At 51.6% G+C, this 16,587-nt stretch overlaps 4 protein-coding genes across 4 annotated transcripts; 2 read left to right on the plus strand and 2 right to left on the minus strand.

The window, feature by feature from the left end:
• The first annotated feature begins 22 nt into the window (after nt 1-22).
• Nucleotides 23-2,670, plus strand: CAOG_01759 (sterol carrier protein 2). The gene is made up of 5 exons (XM_004364570.2): nt 23-101; nt 442-499; nt 594-794; nt 981-1,875; nt 2,068-2,670. Exons 1-5 carry the CDS (start codon nt 60-62, stop codon nt 2,549-2,551), a joined length of 1,680 nt encoding a protein of 559 aa, XP_004364627.1. The 5' UTR covers nt 23-59; the 3' UTR covers nt 2,552-2,670.
• CAOG_01760 (short-chain dehydrogenase/reductase SDR) lies at nt 2,577-4,049 on the minus strand. Its single transcript, XM_004364571.2, has 3 exons — nt 3,779-4,049; nt 3,035-3,510; nt 2,577-2,951 (listed from the first exon to the last, which is right to left on the minus strand). The coding sequence occupies exons 1-3, from the start codon at nt 4,014-4,016 to the stop codon at nt 2,742-2,744; spliced, it is 924 nt and encodes a 307-aa protein (XP_004364628.1). The 5' UTR covers nt 4,017-4,049; the 3' UTR covers nt 2,577-2,741.
• A 276-nt stretch (nt 4,050-4,325) lies between these two features.
• Nucleotides 4,326-13,584, plus strand: CAOG_01761 (hypothetical protein). The gene is made up of 31 exons (XM_004364572.2): nt 4,326-4,575; nt 5,247-5,412; nt 5,573-5,697; nt 5,779-5,949; nt 6,028-6,389; nt 6,497-6,598; nt 6,682-6,778; nt 6,863-7,029; nt 7,099-7,179; nt 7,267-7,367; nt 7,451-7,894; nt 7,976-8,108; nt 8,210-8,461; nt 8,568-8,731; nt 8,845-9,034; nt 9,145-9,291; nt 9,393-9,530; nt 9,638-10,117; nt 10,204-10,356; nt 10,529-10,622; nt 10,709-10,900; nt 10,997-11,025; nt 11,118-11,214; nt 11,289-11,462; nt 11,565-11,652; nt 11,755-11,890; nt 12,020-12,337; nt 12,435-12,669; nt 12,755-12,881; nt 12,986-13,148; nt 13,261-13,584. Exons 1-31 carry the CDS (start codon nt 4,362-4,364, stop codon nt 13,549-13,551), a joined length of 5,631 nt encoding a protein of 1,876 aa, XP_004364629.2. The 5' UTR covers nt 4,326-4,361; the 3' UTR covers nt 13,552-13,584.
• Nucleotides 13,585-13,609: 25 nt separating this feature from the next.
• On the minus strand, nt 13,610-16,536 carry CAOG_01762 (rasG protein). Its single transcript, XM_004364573.2, has 4 exons — nt 16,509-16,536; nt 14,521-14,929; nt 14,321-14,413; nt 13,610-14,200 (listed from the first exon to the last, which is right to left on the minus strand). Exons 2-4 carry the CDS (start codon nt 14,872-14,874, stop codon nt 14,066-14,068), a joined length of 582 nt encoding a protein of 193 aa, XP_004364630.1. The 5' UTR covers nt 14,875-14,929; nt 16,509-16,536; the 3' UTR covers nt 13,610-14,065.
• Between the last annotated feature and the right edge of the window lie 51 nt (nt 16,537-16,587).

A 16,587-nucleotide genomic window follows, 5' to 3' on the forward strand; every position in this document is an offset into this window, starting at 1 on the left:
AACTATAAGACATGTCCATTCACTCTTCTTCTTTCAAGAAACAAACAACAGCAGTCATCATGGGTCGCAAGGTTTACGTGGTTGGTGTCGGCATGACCAAGGTAACGCTACGTTCTTTTGCCATCAAAATTGAGCCTTTCGACTCCTACTTTCTGCAGGGGAGCGCGTCCGACTTTGCTGCGTACGCTCTGGTTCAACCCTCACTTCCACGCGGGCTTCCAAGCAACGCGGCGGGACAGAATCGAGAGACGGAGCGTGAGGTGGAGCGAGTGACTCTGCGCAATGGGACTCTGATTCCGCTTCCGACGGCTCAATCTCCAGTCTCTGCTTGCACACTCCCCTCCCTCCCTCCCTCCCCACTGAAATCAACCTCAACCACTCACGTCTGTTGCCGATTTGACTTTTGCACTTTGGTTGCGCCTCGTTTCTGTTTGTTGTTAGTTTGAAAAGCCTGGTCGCCGCGAGGATTTCGATTACCCGCAGATGGCGACGGAAGCAGGTACCAGTCAGAAACTCAGAATCAAGAATTTTGTTTTGGTGAGGTTGGATCAATGCGTGTCTCACTGTTTGATTGCTGCTGTGTCATGGCACAGTCACGAAGGCGCTGAATGACAGCGGGCTTCCGTACTCGGCCGTTCAGCAGGCTGTGGTCGGATACGTGTATGGCGACTCGACTTGCGGCCAGCGTGCCATTTACGAGGTCGGTCTCACGGGCATCCCGATCTACAATGTCAACAACAACTGCTCGACGGGCTCGTCGGCGTTGATGCTTGCCAAGCAGCTGGTGGAAGGCGGTAGGTCACCATTTTTTTTTTTTTTTGTGGAGCGAGGATGATCAGACAGGATGCTCAGACACGATTCCAATAATCATATTATCGGATTGTGGCAAAATTTCTGTCTCCGCCGCCTCCAAACACTCATCGTTCGCTCGCTTGCTCGCTCGCTTGCTCGCTCGCTTCTGCACGCTCTTGATCGCGCAGGCATCGCCGAGTGCGCTCTGGCACTGGGATTTGAAAAGATGGAGCGCGGATCGCTGAGCTCAAAGTACACCGACCGCACCAACCCCATGGACAAGCACGTTGGCGTGATGGCCGAGACGCGCGGACTGGAGGCGTCGCCGATGACGGCGCAAATGTTTGGCAACGCTGGACGTGAGCACATGGAAAAGTACGGCACAACCAAGGAGCACTTTGCCAAGATTGCGTACAAAAACCACAAGCACTCGGCAAACAACCCGTACGCCCAGTTTCGCGACCAGTACACGCTGCAGCAAGTGATGGATGCGCCCTCGATTCACGAGCCACTGACAAAGCTGCAGTGCTCTCCGACCTCGGACGGCAGTGCCGCTGCTGTCGTTGCCAGTGAGGACTTTGTGCGCAAGCACGGCTTGGAGGGCCAAGCTGTCGAGATTGCCGCCCTTTGCATGGCCACCGACCTGCCCAGCTCCTTCTCGGAGAATTCCTGCATCAAGATGGTCGGCTTTGACATGTCCGCCAAGGCGGCCAACCAAGCGTACGCGACCGCTGGTGTCACGGCCAAGGACGTGGCCGTTGTGGAGCTGCACGACTGTTTCTCATGCAACGAGCTCCTGACCTACGAGGCTCTGGGGCTGTGCCCGATTGGCCAGGCTGGTCAATTTATCGACTCGGGCAACAACACGTACGGCGGCAAGTACGTTGTCAATCCTTCGGGCGGCCTCATCTCCAAGGGACACCCACTTGGAGCCACCGGCATCGCCCAATGTGCCGAGCTCTGCTGGCAGCTTCGTCGCATGGCTGGCGCCCGCCAGGTTCCCAACGTCAAGGTTGCCCTGCAGCACAACATTGGTCTCGGTGGTGCCGCCATCGTTGGTCTTTACCGTCTCGGATTCCCAAAGTAAGGTGCTGCGTGTCCAAAACAAGGAGGGTGTGTGTGTGTGTGTGTGTGTGTGTGTGTGTGTGTGTGTGTGTGTGTGTGTGTGTGTGTGTGTGTGTGTGTGTGTGTGTGTGTGTCTGTGTGGGGAAACCGGGTTGAATCAAAATGCTCAATGTTGAAATTTTTATTGTGTTGTCTCTCTCGTGCCACCAGCCACCTCAAGAGTCCTCCGAAGGATGCCGAAAACCCGGCCATCAACGACAAGGCAGGTCTGCTCCGTGCTGCACCAGCCGCCAGCGCATCCAGCGCTGCTGCTTCGCCTGCCAAACCTGCCGCTGCAGCTGCAGCAACTGAAGGAGCTGTGACTTCGGCATTTGTTTTCAAGGAAATCGCCGCCCGTCTGGCCACGGATGGCGCCGCTTTGGTCAAGCAAGTGGGAGGCATCTATCGCTTCACCCTCTCGGCTCCCGACTCGACGTGGACACTGGATTTGAAGAGCGGCAACGGCGCGGTCAGCAAGAGCTCGCTTGGCAACGCTGATTGCACCATCGCCATGACGGATTCCGATTTCGTAAAGCTCATGCTGGGCCAGGTTGACTCGCAAAAGCTCTTCATGAACGGCAAGCTCAAGGTCAAGGGCAACATGGGTCTGGCCATGAAGCTGAAGGTGCTTCAGCCTGCCAAGCCAAAGCTTTAGAAAATGATTTGGTTTTTTTTGCAATGGCACTTTTCTGATTCTTTTGGAAGCCCTCAGCACTGCTTTGATTGAGGAATCAAAGTTGTAAATTTTCAATGTATCTTCAGTAATTGACCCAAAACAGACAGCCAAACAAGGAAACGAAACTCTGGAGCCAAAACCGCCCCAGTCGCTGCAAGAGTCCAATCGCTTAGGACAAGGAATTCCACGACTCAAGCTTCTTGGTGGGGTTGATCAACTTGAAGATAAAGTCACTGACGGACGGCGGGAGCGAACGGAAGAACCATGCAATCAGATACATTGGCAGCGGGAAGGCAATCACGCCGCGATTTTCGTCAATCCCCTGGGTGATAATCTTGATGGCGGCGTCGGTCGACATGAAGAACGGCATCTTGGAGCCCTGTGGATGCAGGTGCCAAACAAACAAACAGAAATAAACACACGAGCTGGGCCGCAGAACTTTCAAACAAAGAGACGACTCACCAAGCTACGACGGGCACGTGTCATGTTGGAATCGACATACCCAGGGCAAACCACGCTGACGCGGACGTTGTGGGGGCGCATGACTTCGCGGAGGAAGGTTGTGAACTGGAAGACTGCAGCTTTGGTGGCGCTGTAGCCCACGGAGGTTGGAACGTCGAACAAGCCGGACAGCGACGATACAACCACAATGTGTCCACGGCGGCGATCGCGCATGTTGGTGAAGACCGGGAGAAGCGTATTGAGAACGCCGTCCACGTTGATGGCAAACATTTCGCGAATTTTGAGGTCAGCTGTGCGGGACGTGCCCAGAATGGAACCAGAGGTGCCTGCGTTGGCAATCAGCAAATCAATGGGTTTGCGCTTGTCAGCCTCCTCGACCCACTTGGAGAATGCCTGCTCGTCGGAGACGTCGATGGTTGTGATTTCGACTTGGGCGCCTTTCGCCTCGCATTCGCGCTGGGTCTCGATCAGGCGTTCTGCACACCACCCAACGCAATAGCACAAGACAAGCAAGATCAAAGCAAGGCAATGCCATGGAATGGTGAGCCGATGTTTGTGTGATTTGTTCATATGGGAAACAATTGAATCGGGTGAACGGGTGAAAAATCGGAATAAAACGAAACGGCAAGTTCGTGTCATCAGCAGAGCGACCATCTTTGCTCAACGGCGTGGTTTCCGATGGAACACCAGCCCAGATGCAGCAGAAATGGTCAAAGCATGAAATGGGCAGCGTGGTTGTCGTACCGCGGTTGCGACCGGTGAGGAAGAGCGTGCGTCCGTCTTGAGCGTATGCCACAGCGAGCGCTTTGCCAATGCCGGCCGAGGCGCCAGTGATGAGGATGGACGAAAAGTTGATCAAGGTGGTCCGCGGAGCAAACGACGACAGAACGATGCCCACGAGCGCAGACACCAGGCCGACAAGGGCGCTGAGCAGCAGACCCAGGCTGAGCACGAGCGCGTCAAAGTGATCGTTGAGCGCCATTTGACAACAGTAGCGACTACAGCGAATAATTGGACTGGCCTTTTGCTCAAAGCGGCTCTGAGCTCTATGATTCTGTGTACCTGGTTATGATTGGACGGGATATGGTCTCGCATTCTGAGAATTTCGGCGCCGATTGGTTTTGCCAAGAACGAGCCAAGCGAATTTGGCAACCTCAACCTTACCTTCCGTCCCTCCCGAATGATCTTTGACAAGTGCTCGAGTGTGTGAATATTTGCTTCCATGCGCAGAAACAGCCAACCAATCTCCAAATCCATGTCCAGTTTCCGCATTCATTTCATTCGCAGTCCATCTTCGTTCCGTTTGGCGGGAAAAAAATCCACGACAATGCAGTCGGACAAGCGGCCAGCCGCAGCTTCCTCGTCGTCTGCTACAGCCAGCGCTCTGCCTTACCTGCACACATCCACATCGACCTCCACGGCGCTGGCACCCGGCAGCGCTCTGGCGGCGGCTGTCGGGCAGCCAACCGGACAGCAGCAACAGCGCCAGCAACATCCTCGCCAGGCAACGCCCATCGTCCGCGTCTCGCTGCTGACAAACGGTACAATAGCAGTTGGTTTGCTTGAGCTGGTTGCGGCCCGGGTCGTTTTTGGTGCTGTTGATTTTGGAGAGGGCGGCAGGAGGCCAAAGACTTTCACTTTTGCTTGCAGCAGCATCGCTTGCTTTTCGAAGTGGACTTGTGCAATCCCACCATCCATTCGACTTTGCAACGCCAAATTGCATTGTGGAAGTGTTTTGCTTTCCTGTTGTGCAGTGGCGGGGAAGAGTGACCTCTGGGAGATGCGGTTCAACTTTGATGTTTCATGCAAGAAACTTGCTTTTCGCTGCTTTTCTTTGCTGCGCTGCGCTGCGCCGCGCCGCGTCGAGCGTGTGTCTCTGCAGGCTCAGCTAGTGATACCCGTGCACAACGTCATTGTAGATTGTGCTCGCTTCCTTGTTGCACAGCGACTCGTTCAAGCTACAAACTGCAATCACTTCTGCTCTGGTCGTTGTTTCACTTTCGAATTCAACGCGAGATTCTTTTTTGAAACACGACAAATTCGCGGGTTTTTTTTTCTTCTTCAATGTTTTCATTTTGATTGCATTTTTGATTCCGTCTTCTTTGTTTAGATTTTTGCAGGACCAACATAGTCGCATTCGATGTCGTCGCGTGTTTCGCTCATCCTTTTGTTGTTGTGTTGCACCATTTCTGCTTGTATTGGTTTCCTCCAGTTGCGGCTACCCTCCCAATGCCAACGTTGAGCTCGGAGCTCAATCGCCACGAGACACCCATCGATGCGTTTGTGTCGACAGAGGTCAAGCAGTTGCTCCAAGACCCAACGCCAGAACTGGCAATGCAGCTGGCTCAGATGCTCGACGGCGTTTCTGACATGGGCGTGTAAGAACGATCTTGTTCATTTTCACCACTTTGCCCATGGGTACCTGGCTTATTTTTGAATTCTCATGCTCACATGTTCTCCTCTCATTTCTCCGATGCTCCAATGCTCCAATGCTTGCGGTCTGGATGCATCTGTCGTCGTCGTCGGGGATTTGTGTAGCCGCCTCGAAACGCAGTCATTACCCCAGTTGCCATCCACACCTCTTGCTCACGAGATTGTCTCGTTGCTACCCACCGCGTTTGAGCTTGAAGGCGCTGGTCAGATCACTCCGGCGCCCGATCGCAGTGAGTGAAAGTTTGGCGTTTCTGATGGTTTTTGTTTGCGCTGAATCGTTCGTCTCATCAACCAAATCCTTGGTCACACAGCACCTCACCCGCTTGTGACTCGAACGCCGGTCGCTGCCTTTCTTGCAAGTGGAAGCGAGGAGGCTCCTAGCCGGGCACACGTCAGCTTGGCGTTGCCACCCACACCCGTCTCTTTGAGCAAGTCTGGAAAGCGTCCTAGCGAGTCAGAGCCAAGCTCTGCCAAACCCCAAGGTTTGTTTTGTTCTTTTTGTTTGGGAGCGATTGTCATGGTTGGAGCGGAACGCGCGTGCTGACCGATTCGTCGTACAGAAAAACGCGCACGCATCACCGCCGCGTCCGAGACCAAGGCATTGGTGGACCGCTTTCAGGGTGCGTTGCAACGCCTGTTTGAGGCTGAGGAGTCGCACGGCCACCAGGATACTGCGGAAGCCGACGGAGCTGCCCAAATGGAGATGGAGCGCGAGGATGCGATGGCTGTCGATGAAGAGACTGCAGGCAGTGCTGCTTCCGGCGGCTTTCTTTCGTTGCAACAATTGGTCAATTTGCGTGGCGAAGTGGCTCGCATTCGAAAAGCCGACCGTCTTGCTGAAGTGCAACAAGCCGACATTTTGCGCTTGATGGCCATCTTGGGCAAACACACAGAGCTTGCTCTCGAGCTCGATTTGAACGAGGTACACACTCGAGGAAGGCTTGGTTGATCTGCTTGCACAAGCGACAAACGACAGCTCACGTCTGTGCCCTTGCTACCCCGTGTTTCTTTTGCTTGACCATGATGCAGGAGGACGACGATGTCGAGCAACTCGCAGATACAGTCATCCAATCTCTCACCGCGGCGGCAATCACGATGGACATTCTGACCACTCCAGGCATGCCACGTCAGGTAAGTCTCGAGGGGCGTGCTAGGGAGCGGTGCAAGAAACGGAAGTTCTAATTGTGCCATCGGTCGTCGTGCTCGTTTCTTAGATTTATCTAGACGAAGTGATTGAAAATGTTATTTCACTCTGCCGCTACCAAATGACAAACAACATTTTCCCGGCCTATGACGACAGCATGGGCTTAGGTAACCTGATTTGTGATTGTCAGACGAGTAGGTTTGTGTTATGACTTGCTGACTTTTTCAAAACGCTGTGCCTCTTTCTCACAGGCTCGTCTCGTTTCGAACGGGCCTCGACCAAAAAGGGGAAGAAAGCCAGCGCCGACAGCGGCCCTGCCAAGTTTGTGCTGGGTGTATACCGACTGCTCTGCGAGCTTTTGCACCAACTTGGTGTGCTGCTCCAGTTGCAGCCGATCGTTGATACATCCGTGCACGAGGTAAGACTGGTTTGTTCACAAGGCTCTTCCCTTCTGCATTCGCTTTCTGCTCACTCTGACATGCCGCAGCTTGCTTCGATCGGCCTTGCCCCGTTTTTTGTCGAGAACATCGGAACACTTCAACTGAGTGCATTGCACCTTGTCCGCACGGTCAGTTTTCGGTTTGTTTTGTTTGCCCTTTTACAGTAGGTAATGAGTGGTATTGACTGACCCCAAACAATTCTCGCGCTTGTCTAGATTTTCGCACGCTACCCGGAGCATCGCAGTCTACTCATCGACGATATTCTTTCGTCGTTGATTCGTATTCCTGCCTCGGCGCGCAACCGTCGTGGATTCCGGTAAGTTCTGACTGCGCTTTTTTTTTGGCCCAGAGTGCATCACTTGGTCTCTGACTTTTTGACCCTCGGCGCTTGACTACCAGTCTCAATGACAACACGTCGTCCATCCAAATGGTGACTGCTCTGGTGTTGCAACTGCTCCATTCGGCCGTCAACCCAGAGCACTTGATCAAGTTCAGCCAGCAGCACTTGCTCCTCGAGCAGCAGCAGCAGACCGCCACTCGGTTTGACACTGCGACCACTCCAACGCATCATCAGCCGGCGAAAAGGGTTGCCGATGACACTCCCGTCTCAATGGAAACGGAAGAGACGGTCCTCCCGGCTAGCACTTTGCCGCTGCGGAGGTCGTCGACCACCAAAGCTGTTGTTTCGGGCGATCCATCAGCTGCCAACCCTGGGTCGCCGTCGAATGAGCGCGAGCTCAGTCCAGAAACTCGCCTTTTCAACCAGACTGTTGCGGTCATGTGGAAAGACTACGAAGCGGCCTGTCTTGCTGCGCAGGAATTTGTCACAACGTTTTTGAAGCGGTACGGTACCACAATAGGTTATTTGGTTCTTTTTGCCGTCCAACAGCAGCAAATAGCTTACCTGCACTCTTGTTTGCACAGATGCACCAACAAAAAAGACGAGAACGACTACAAACCCGTGCTGGAAAGCTTTGCCAAGGATCTGTTGACCGTGCTTCACCTTCCGGAATGGCCAGCAGCCGAAGTTGTTCTTCACACGTTGTGTGCTGCCTTGGTACGGCGGAGTTCTTGCATGATCAGCGACTCTGACACCGTTGTGGTCTCTAACCTTTGCTTCTTGTTTGCTTGCTCTTGTATGCTTGGTTGGCTGGATAGATTCCTATCGTCAACGGAGCCATCTCCAGCACCGATGCAACGAAGGCCAGCGACTCTGCCCTACGCCTTCTCGCCATCGAGATTGTCGGCATGGTCGCGACCAGAATCAAGCAAGACCACCTCGAGCTTCAGGGCTGGGCTGAGCTCGATGGAAATCTAAACGAAGTCTACAACATGGACAAGATTCAGCAATTTGAGCAACAGCTTTCGGCTCACCTTCGAAGAGTGGCTGCAGAGGACGCCTCGTTCGAGGTTGGTCAAGCATTCCTGTTTCTTTTTTTTTTCAAGTTGTTGTTGCGCGTTTTCCGAGTTCTGCACGTCTCACTGATTATTACTGTTCCGATTCGGGTGATGATAGGGTGCACGCTTGTTTGTGGTTTCACAGACTGCTGCATTCGTTTCGTCCGAATGCAAAATCGGGACGGCTGAAAACGCAATCGACATTCCCGAAGCGGAAGCATCCCAGCTCGTCAAGGTGTTTTTGGACACTACCGCTGGGCGAATGAACGACCGAGAGGAAGTGTAAGCAATCTGGCAAAAGCGCCCAGTGTTCCGGCGCTTGCTCGTCTGGCTCTTGTCGCCTTTTTGCTCATTCTACAAGTGCTCGCTGCGTGTTGTCTGTCTTTTTGACACAGCCCGCAGCCTCAATCGGACATCCATCTCGTATGCAAGGCACTGGCTATGCGCCGACCGCTTTGCTTGTCGTGGGACGCTCTGTTCCGACTGATTCTGGGCACGCTGAATGACCAAAACGCCAAAGTTCGCGCCAATGCGCTCAAAGAGCTGTCGGGAATTATGAATGCTGATCCAGAGGTTTTAGGCGAGGTATGTGGATGTGCTTTTGGGTGGTGGAGGAGGCAAGCCAGCTGCAGCAGATTTTTGGATGTCGGGGTTTGCTCACCTCGCTGCGCCTACTTTTGACGTTGTGCGAATAGAGCATGGTCCAAAAAGCCGTCCACAGTCGCTTGCTGGATGTGTCAATTGCTGTTCGCGAAGCTGCACTTGAGCTCCTTGGCAAGTTTGTGACCACCAAGCCAGAATTTGCCGACAAGTACTTCCCCATGATTCTGGAGCGAATTCGGGTGAGCATTTCTGTTCTTGTTGCGATGAGTGAAGCACATCTCTTGTTTGAGTTTTTGCCACAACAGTTCGTCTTACTCAAGCCTGCATCTTGATGCTACAGGACGTGGGCGTGTTTGTGCGCAAGCGTGTCATTCGCATCTTGAAAGACATTTGCGCCAACCAGCCTCACAGTTCACGTGTCGTCACCATCTGCGTCGCCATTATGGGTCGCATTACGGACGAGAATGACGGAATTCGGGTAATTGCGTATTTTTTTTTTCCCCCTGTTTTTGGTTTGTGTTTTGATTTTTGGCGAGCAGGCTTGGCCTCTTGCTGACACACATCAATTCGATTGGACACCCACAGGCTCATGTGCTGCAAACCTTTCAAGAAATGTGGTTTGGACCGCTGGTCGAAACTGGCAGCGAGGGTGCAGCCTCCTCGTCGGGACGCCGCCAAAAGACAGACTCCAAAGAGCTCTACCGGCGCGTGCTGCTGCTCCGAGACGTTGTGGGCGAGCTGCACAAGTCCCAACAAACAGAGCTCTTTGACCAGCTGCTGGCGGCATTATTGCAGCCAAAGGACCAGTCCTCAGCAGAACCAACTCCTTTCCACGATGTTATCAGCCAACTTGTCGCGAGCTTGGTCAATCAGTGCCTTGTCTTGAACGACGAAAGTGCACAGCTTCGACCGGACGAGAGCACGAAAGCAATTGAAATCACGAATAGGATTCTTGCAAGCGTCTGTACGTTGCATGCGTTTGCCAAGTGCTCTCCGCATCTACTCGTATCCAAAGCCATGACGCTGCAGCCATATCTTGGCATTGTTCCAACCTGCAGTCCTCCTGTAAGATCAGAACACGGAACAAAGAGTTCGAATTTGTACGTTTTCGCTTTTGACTGCATTTTGCGATTGTGGATCCGTTTGTGCAGAAACCCGCTGAAGAGCAAGCAGTGCAAATGATTGTGTGTCAAGTTGCCCAGCTGTTGCAGCTGGTTGTTCCGTTAATGGACGACCCGTCGACCGAGTTTCTGACGGATCTTGAGGAGATTTTGATGAAGAACATCATGAAACAGAGTCAAACGGTAAGCAGACAAAACAAACAAACAAACAAACAAACAAACAAACAAACAAACAAACAAACAAACAAACAAACAAACAAACAAAAAAAAAAAAAAACCCTCCCTCGACTTGGTTGCGCTGTGTATCCGTTGCGTTGCTAAAGAGAGTTTGTCGTTGCTCGTTTCATCGACACAGGTGGTTCAGTATTCCATCAAGTGCCTTTCCACGGTTGTCATCAAGGTCACTCGCAACTATGCGATGGTCGAAAATTTGCGGTCTGGTTTTGCAAGTGAGTCGACCTTGTGTTTCTTTTTGATTTTAGTTGCGATCTACAAGCGCAGTGTCTGACTCCAGTCGCGCACAATGTCAACACAGACTTTTTGGATATTTATCGCGAGTCTGCTCTGAAATCGCCCAATCCCCGTCAAAATCCTCCCGAGAAATCTCGAATGCAGCTGATGCGGTCGATTTTCACACTCGGACTTCTGTTCCAATACTTTGACTTTGACGCCATGGAGGCGGGCGGCGAGACGCCGCCAGCAACGTTGAGGCGCCAGTCCACATCGGGTGAGTACAGGTTCTACATTCGGAATGTTGATTCGTTCATTTGGCTCATCATTGACTGCTCGTTTCCCCTGTTTGTGCTGTTCTCTCAAACGATAGGAGGGCGAGGAGCTGCTGCTGCCACTTCCGTACGTTTTGGTCGTTCAAATGCTTGCCTGTTTCTCAGAGTTCTTTGTTCGGCATGTTTCCTCATCACCCATTGCCTTTCTCATGTGTTTAGGACAAGCCCAAGCCGTCGCAAGCCACCGCGGATCTACTCGCCTTCTTCATGACCATCCAAAATGAAGACGTTCAGCTCAAGGCGTTGCTAGGCATTGGTGCGAGTGACAAACGAACATCTGCTTCAATCGCGTGCACCACCTGACTCTTGTGTGTTGTCTTTCACGGACAGGCTTCTTGGTTGTCCGGTTCCCGTCCTTGTTGCTTCAGCCAAAGTTGAAGCAATTGTATCGCACGTGCTTGGACGGCGACTCGGTCAAGATGCGCGGGCAAGTGCTGCGCAACTTTCAAACCTTCCTCCAGGAAGAGGAGGCACGCTTGAGTGCCGCCACCCAGGAAGCGCAAGGTAACGCTTTTTTTTTCGCTGAAATCTCATTATTATCTAATTATCTCAATTGGATGGAATGACCTGATGTGTTATTCGGGTGTTTGCTTGTTCTTGCCCCAGCTGCAAAGCAAAAGACCAACGCGAACAAGGACAAGGTGGAAAAGGATGTTGACATTTACGGAAAGCACGTCGCCACGGCCGAGGCAGGGTATGTCCTGGAAGCAGCCGCTCACCTTTCGGGTCACGTTGACGAGTGCACTCATTTTCGTGTTTGAAACCCGACTGTTGATTTCCGTTTTTGCGTGAGCAGTCTGGCCAGCAATCTGATGCAACACTACCTCAACGATGTGCTTGCCGCAACCTCAAGTCCACATCTCCCTCTGCGGCAGACAGGACTTCAGGTTCTCGGCCTAATCCTTCGCCAAGGTCTTGTCAGCCCGCTGATTGTACGTTGGTAACCGTCATTGCATGAAAGCATGCATGGTTTCAACTGAACAAACTTTTTTGCTTCTGGACTTGTTGTTTTTGTTGTTGTTTTTGTTGTCGTTTTTGTTGTTGTTTGTCTTGGTGCACAGTGCGTTGCCAATCTGATTGCACTGCTGGCGGACGGCAATGCTATGCTTCGAGAGCGTGCCTTTGTCCACCTTGGCGTCCTGGAAGAGCGCATCCCGACTTGCTTGGTGCAACGCACGACCGAAGGCGTGCAGAAGGCGCTCGACAACGTTCTTGCGCAGCTGGTATCCTCCAGCGCGCTTCACGAGCAGCAGCTCAGCCCTCCGTTAGCCCTTGCCTGCAGCGAGTCGGGATTTGGTCGGTTGTTTACCCTCGTCAAGACTGTTCGTCATCGAAGCGAGTTTCTTCGTGCACTCCTCCGAGTATTTGAAAAGTCGACAGTACGTGGAGAAACCCGAAGTTTGTGTTTTTTTTTTCCCCTTCTTGATTGCGTTTGAATGGATCTGTGAATTCTCATTTGATCTCGTCGGTCCGCAGAGCAAATTCGAGTTACTTCGATTTGTGGCCGAAATTCTGGCCGCGTTGCCTTATGGAACCATCGACGAGCCTTTGCTGGTGATTGACAAGATTGGGCGCGACAGCTCCGTTCGCGGCGCATCGATCGGTGTGGCTGCCAAGCCCGTCTTGCATTTCTTCCGTCGCGAGCGTCAAGCGCTTGTTGGCGATGCAGCGATGCGTTACGATAGTGACTCCGACACAGAGGACGATGCGAGTGAGTTTCAGAGACGATTCATTCCATCATTCCGCTTGATGTGGGGAGCTGTTCTAACGTTGGGTTGTGCGATTTTTGCACGCAGTCATCTCCAAGCTTTCACACAACGAGGCTTGTGCCAAGCTTCGTAGTCTTGTGCACGAGGCACATTCGCTCATTATCATGGTTTCACTTCGCAAGTACTTGAAGGCGCAGTTTGGCCTGACCGACGCGTAAGTCTTGAAAAATGGATTGATTCTCTTGTTGGTTTGTTTTGGCACAATGCCACGACTTACACAATATTGCGCATCCGTCTACGCTTTGGTCGGTTTCACAGGAAATGCAAGAGCTTTGCCTTTGGTGAAAAGAACAAGTCTGCGAATAAGCAGGCGGTGCGTCGCGATGCCACACCGTTTGCAGCCCTGACTTGGATTGAGCCAGCAACGATCGCGAAACCCGACGGAGGTGATGTGGAGGAGTTACTCCGTCAGTGGCAGCTGGTACGACGACGTTGTTTTTTCGGTGGACTTTTTGACTGAAATGATCCAATCACTCGAGGACTGACTTTCCCCCCTTTCATCGTTTCATTGTTGTTGGTTTGTTCCCCACCAGTTTTCCCAGCTAATGTCTGAAGAGACCGTGGACGAGTTTGGCGACGAAGAAGGGGCCTCTGAGATGACTGGCACGCCGATGGAAACGACCGTCCGCCGCGGCCCCAAAAAGAAAGCAGCTGCTGCCGCCTCACCCCGCGCGGCATCCAAGCGAGGTCGCGGCAGAGGAGCATCTCGAGGGCGTGGGCGTGCACGCACCTATGCTGATGACGAGGACGACGAAGAGCTTCAGGAGGCCCTTGACAATTTGCATGATATGGATGACGATAGCAATGATGCGATGAGTCTCTGACACGCCTGTACACATTAACACTAGCTTCGCATATGAACGGTGCACTGCTACCAAGGAATGCGCGGGCAAAGTGTGTATTCCTGCCAGAGAAGACAAAAACACAACACAAAACCAAAAACAAAGCAATCACAAAGTGTCACTCAAATGTGGGCATTTTGAGCGCGACTTTCAGTATCGAAGGGTGTTGACTCAAAAGTAACAACCCAACGACATAAGGTCAAAATCAAAGGACGGCAACCACACACAAAAAACAACAAAACAACAAAACAACAAACAACAACAACAAACAAAAAAACAGGCTATCGCCAGCTCCCCACGAAACCGGCAACAGTCGCACACAACGGCATCCCAAACGGGACAAAACACACAATCAAAAGAAAGTCAGAAAAGGACAAAGAGAAAGAAGGGTGGTAAGCGGACAAAAAAAAATCTGAACAAAAGAAGCATCAAGACAAACACACGACCGAGTCACAGCATAAAAGAATGACGGATTTGAAGGTGTTGAGCCGACGCGTTAGAGAATCGTGCACTTGCCCCCCTTCTTTTCCTTCTTTTCGGCGACTGCTGCGCCTGGCTTGTTAAGCTCGGGCTTTGACTTTCGGATTTGGCGGACAACTTCGAAAAAGACCTCTTCAACGTTCAAGCCGGTCTACATGAAGAAGAGAGTTGACAGAATAAGTATCACAAGCAAGGAAAGCACATGAAGACAAAACAAGACAAAAAGAAAGGTGCGCGCAAATCGAGCGACGATGCGCAATCATCGACATACCTTAGCGGAAGTCTCGTAATATGGGCAGTTGATGGATTCGCAGAATGCTTGAACTTCCGCCTCGCTGACTGTTCGTTGATCTGGTGGCAAATCCTACCGCATCCAGTCGAAGAGAGTGAGCAAGAGATGCACAACAACAACAACAAGAAAAAAAAACAACAACAAACAGATCAAAGAGAGAAACAAGGGGCAACACAAACCTTCTTATTGCCGACAATGACCATGGGATACGAGTCAGCCTCCTTCATGAGCAAAATCTTCTTTCGGAGCTCTTGGAGCTCGGCAAAACTGCTGGGCGAGTTGATGCCAAAAACAAGGAGGAAACCATCGCCGTAATCGAGAGACGAGTCGCGGAAGCTGGCAAACTCGTCTTGTCCGGCTGTGTCGACAATCTCGAGCTCGTAGTCCTTCTCGTCGACAGTGACGGGCTTGCGGTACGACTCTTCGATGGTGGGATCGTAGTATTCGGCAAACTTTTGCTTCAGAAAGCGGACAGTGACGCAGCTCTTGCCGACACCGCCAGATCCGACGACGCAAATCTTAATGTCGGTCATTGTTTGAAACAAAGAATGAGCGTGGCTATGGCGAGAAGCAAGGCAAAAAGGTGATCTGTATTTCGAAAGACGCAATTGAAAAAGCACGGTGAGTGAGCGACGACCAGAGGAGACACACCAAAGATCAGATGAAACGATCATGCAACATGTAGCCAAACGTGTGATGAGGTGGGATTTGCGCAGATTTGAAACCAAGACAGAGGTAGGAATGAATGAATGAATGAATGTGAAATCAAAAGGTGGAAAGCGCACGAAAATGTGGAAAAGGGCTACTCCCACTCGCTGCTTCGCTTCACAACGACAATCACCAGGACCAGTGAATTGACATTTGGTTCTGGGAGTGTGTGGTGGGGCACTGCGCTATCGATCGATGGTGAAGGTGGAGCGGAAAACGGCGGCGACAGTCTCCCTCGGCTCGGTTTGTTTGCTCCCCGCCGTGCTCCCTAGACCCGATCTTCTAAGCTCTACTCTTCGCTGCTTTGCTGTGAGGATGGGATTTCCCCCACGACCTGCACCAATGCAGAGGCGTTCTTTTTTTTTTTTCTTTTTTTTCTGCTGTTTTGTTTTTTTGAATGAAAACTGTTTTTCTTTTCAATGGTTTTCCATTGGTGTTTTTTTTTTTTTTTTTTTTCTGTGACACAGGGACGACGACCACCACCACGAATCTCTTCGCCAACCATTCCTATGCAATGGTCCCAATCCATTCCACCTCCCACCCCTTGTCGCATGCTGCTCAGCCTCTTCCTTGACAAAGCTGCTGCTTCCCAAAAAAAAAAAAAAAAAAAAGCAAAAAAAAGCTAATTCGAGCTCTGCGACGCGTTATGTTCCGGCGCTTGATTCGTCGAGCTGGGCTCCAGCCCTCCACTGACACCGCGGTGGCCCCCGCACACGCACAAACGCTAACGTGCGAGAGAGATGTCGTTTGTTGTCGCCAACAGCCCAAGGAAGAGCGACAGCAAAGCAAAGGGCAAAGACAAAGCAAAGACAAACAAAAAAAAAAAAAAAAACAAAAAAAACAAAGGCCATAACAAAATCGCTGCGTTTGTTTTTCCTTTAGTCATCGCACTTTTGTTTTCTGCTTTGTCGGAGCGAAAGACGAGCGAGCAGCCAGAGCAGAGACAGCAAGTTGCAGAACACGAGGGGAAATTGCCAAAATGCCAGAGAGACGACGCGGGAGGAGCCGCACGAGGAAAAGATCCGACGCATCGCAGAAGAAGAAAAAAAGAAAAAGAAAAAAAAAAAAAGGAGCCAGTGCAACACCGTTGCCTGCTGGCTGCACGCTGACCGAGCACTCGATGGCCCAGCCCCACCATCAGGCTGGCAGCTGGTTCCAGCTCGCTGTAGGTCTCAGCAGCCATGCCGCGGCAGCCCACAAAGGCAAAGCGAGAAGAGCAGCGAGCACCAGCTTCAAACCCAAAAAAAAAGAAAAAAAAGCCAAGCAAAATAAATGGCTCAATAATAACAGAAACACATGTTCCATCGACTGGGGCTGGCTGACTCTCCCCATCCCGCTTCCCCACCCCCCACTCGAAATCGTCCACTCCATCCCGAATGCAAGCACGGATCGCACTCGCATTTGAAGCGACAGAGACAACACACGAAATCAAAGGGAAGAGGCAAACAAAATACTTTACCAAAAAAGAAAGGAAAAAAAAAAATAAAGAAAAAAAATGAAGAATGAACCTTTTTTTTTTTTGTAATATTTTTATTTTT

This window comes from Capsaspora owczarzaki, assembly GCF_000151315.2.
Source record: "Capsaspora owczarzaki ATCC 30864 unplaced genomic scaffold supercont2.2, whole genome shotgun sequence".
NCBI classification, from domain to species: domain Eukaryota; class Filasterea; order Ministeriida; family Capsasporidae; genus Capsaspora; species Capsaspora owczarzaki.

Bases quoted from the DNA above. Each gene is read 5' to 3' on its own strand.
- CAOG_01762 (XM_004364573.2), bottom strand. From the start codon at position 14,874: ATGACCGACATTAAGATTTGCGTCGTCGGATCTGGCGGTGTCGGCAAG. The intron at 14,414-14,520 runs GTTTGTGTTGCC...TGGATGCGGTAG, and splicing joins TCATTGTCGGCAATAAGAAG to GATTTGCCACCAGATCAACG. The intron at 14,201-14,320 runs GTATGTCGATGA...TTCTTCATGTAG, and splicing joins ATTACGAGACTTCCGCTAAG to ACCGGCTTGAACGTTGAAGA.
- CAOG_01760 (XM_004364571.2), bottom strand. From the start codon at position 4,016: ATGGCGCTCAACGATCACTTTGACGCGCTCGTGCTCAGCCTGGGTCTG. The intron at 3,511-3,778 runs GTACGACAACCA...GGTGGTGTGCAG, and splicing joins CCTCACCGGTCGCAACCGCG to AACGCCTGATCGAGACCCAG. The intron at 2,952-3,034 runs GTGAGTCGTCTC...CTGCATCCACAG, and splicing joins CACGTGCCCGTCGTAGCTTG to GGCTCCAAGATGCCGTTCTT.
- CAOG_01761 (XM_004364572.2), top strand. From the start codon at position 4,362: ATGCAGTCGGACAAGCGGCCAGCCGCAGCTTCCTCGTCGTCTGCTACA. The intron at 6,599-6,681 runs GTAAGTCTCGAG...CTCGTTTCTTAG, and splicing joins CTCCAGGCATGCCACGTCAG to ATTTATCTAGACGAAGTGAT. The intron at 10,118-10,203 runs GTAAGATCAGAA...CCGTTTGTGCAG, and splicing joins TTCCAACCTGCAGTCCTCCT to AAACCCGCTGAAGAGCAAGC.
- CAOG_01759 (XM_004364570.2), top strand. From the start codon at position 60: ATGGGTCGCAAGGTTTACGTGGTTGGTGTCGGCATGACCAAG. The intron at 102-441 runs GTAACGCTACGT...GTTTGTTGTTAG, and splicing joins TTGGTGTCGGCATGACCAAG to TTTGAAAAGCCTGGTCGCCG. The intron at 500-593 runs GTACCAGTCAGA...GTCATGGCACAG, and splicing joins GCAGATGGCGACGGAAGCAG to TCACGAAGGCGCTGAATGAC.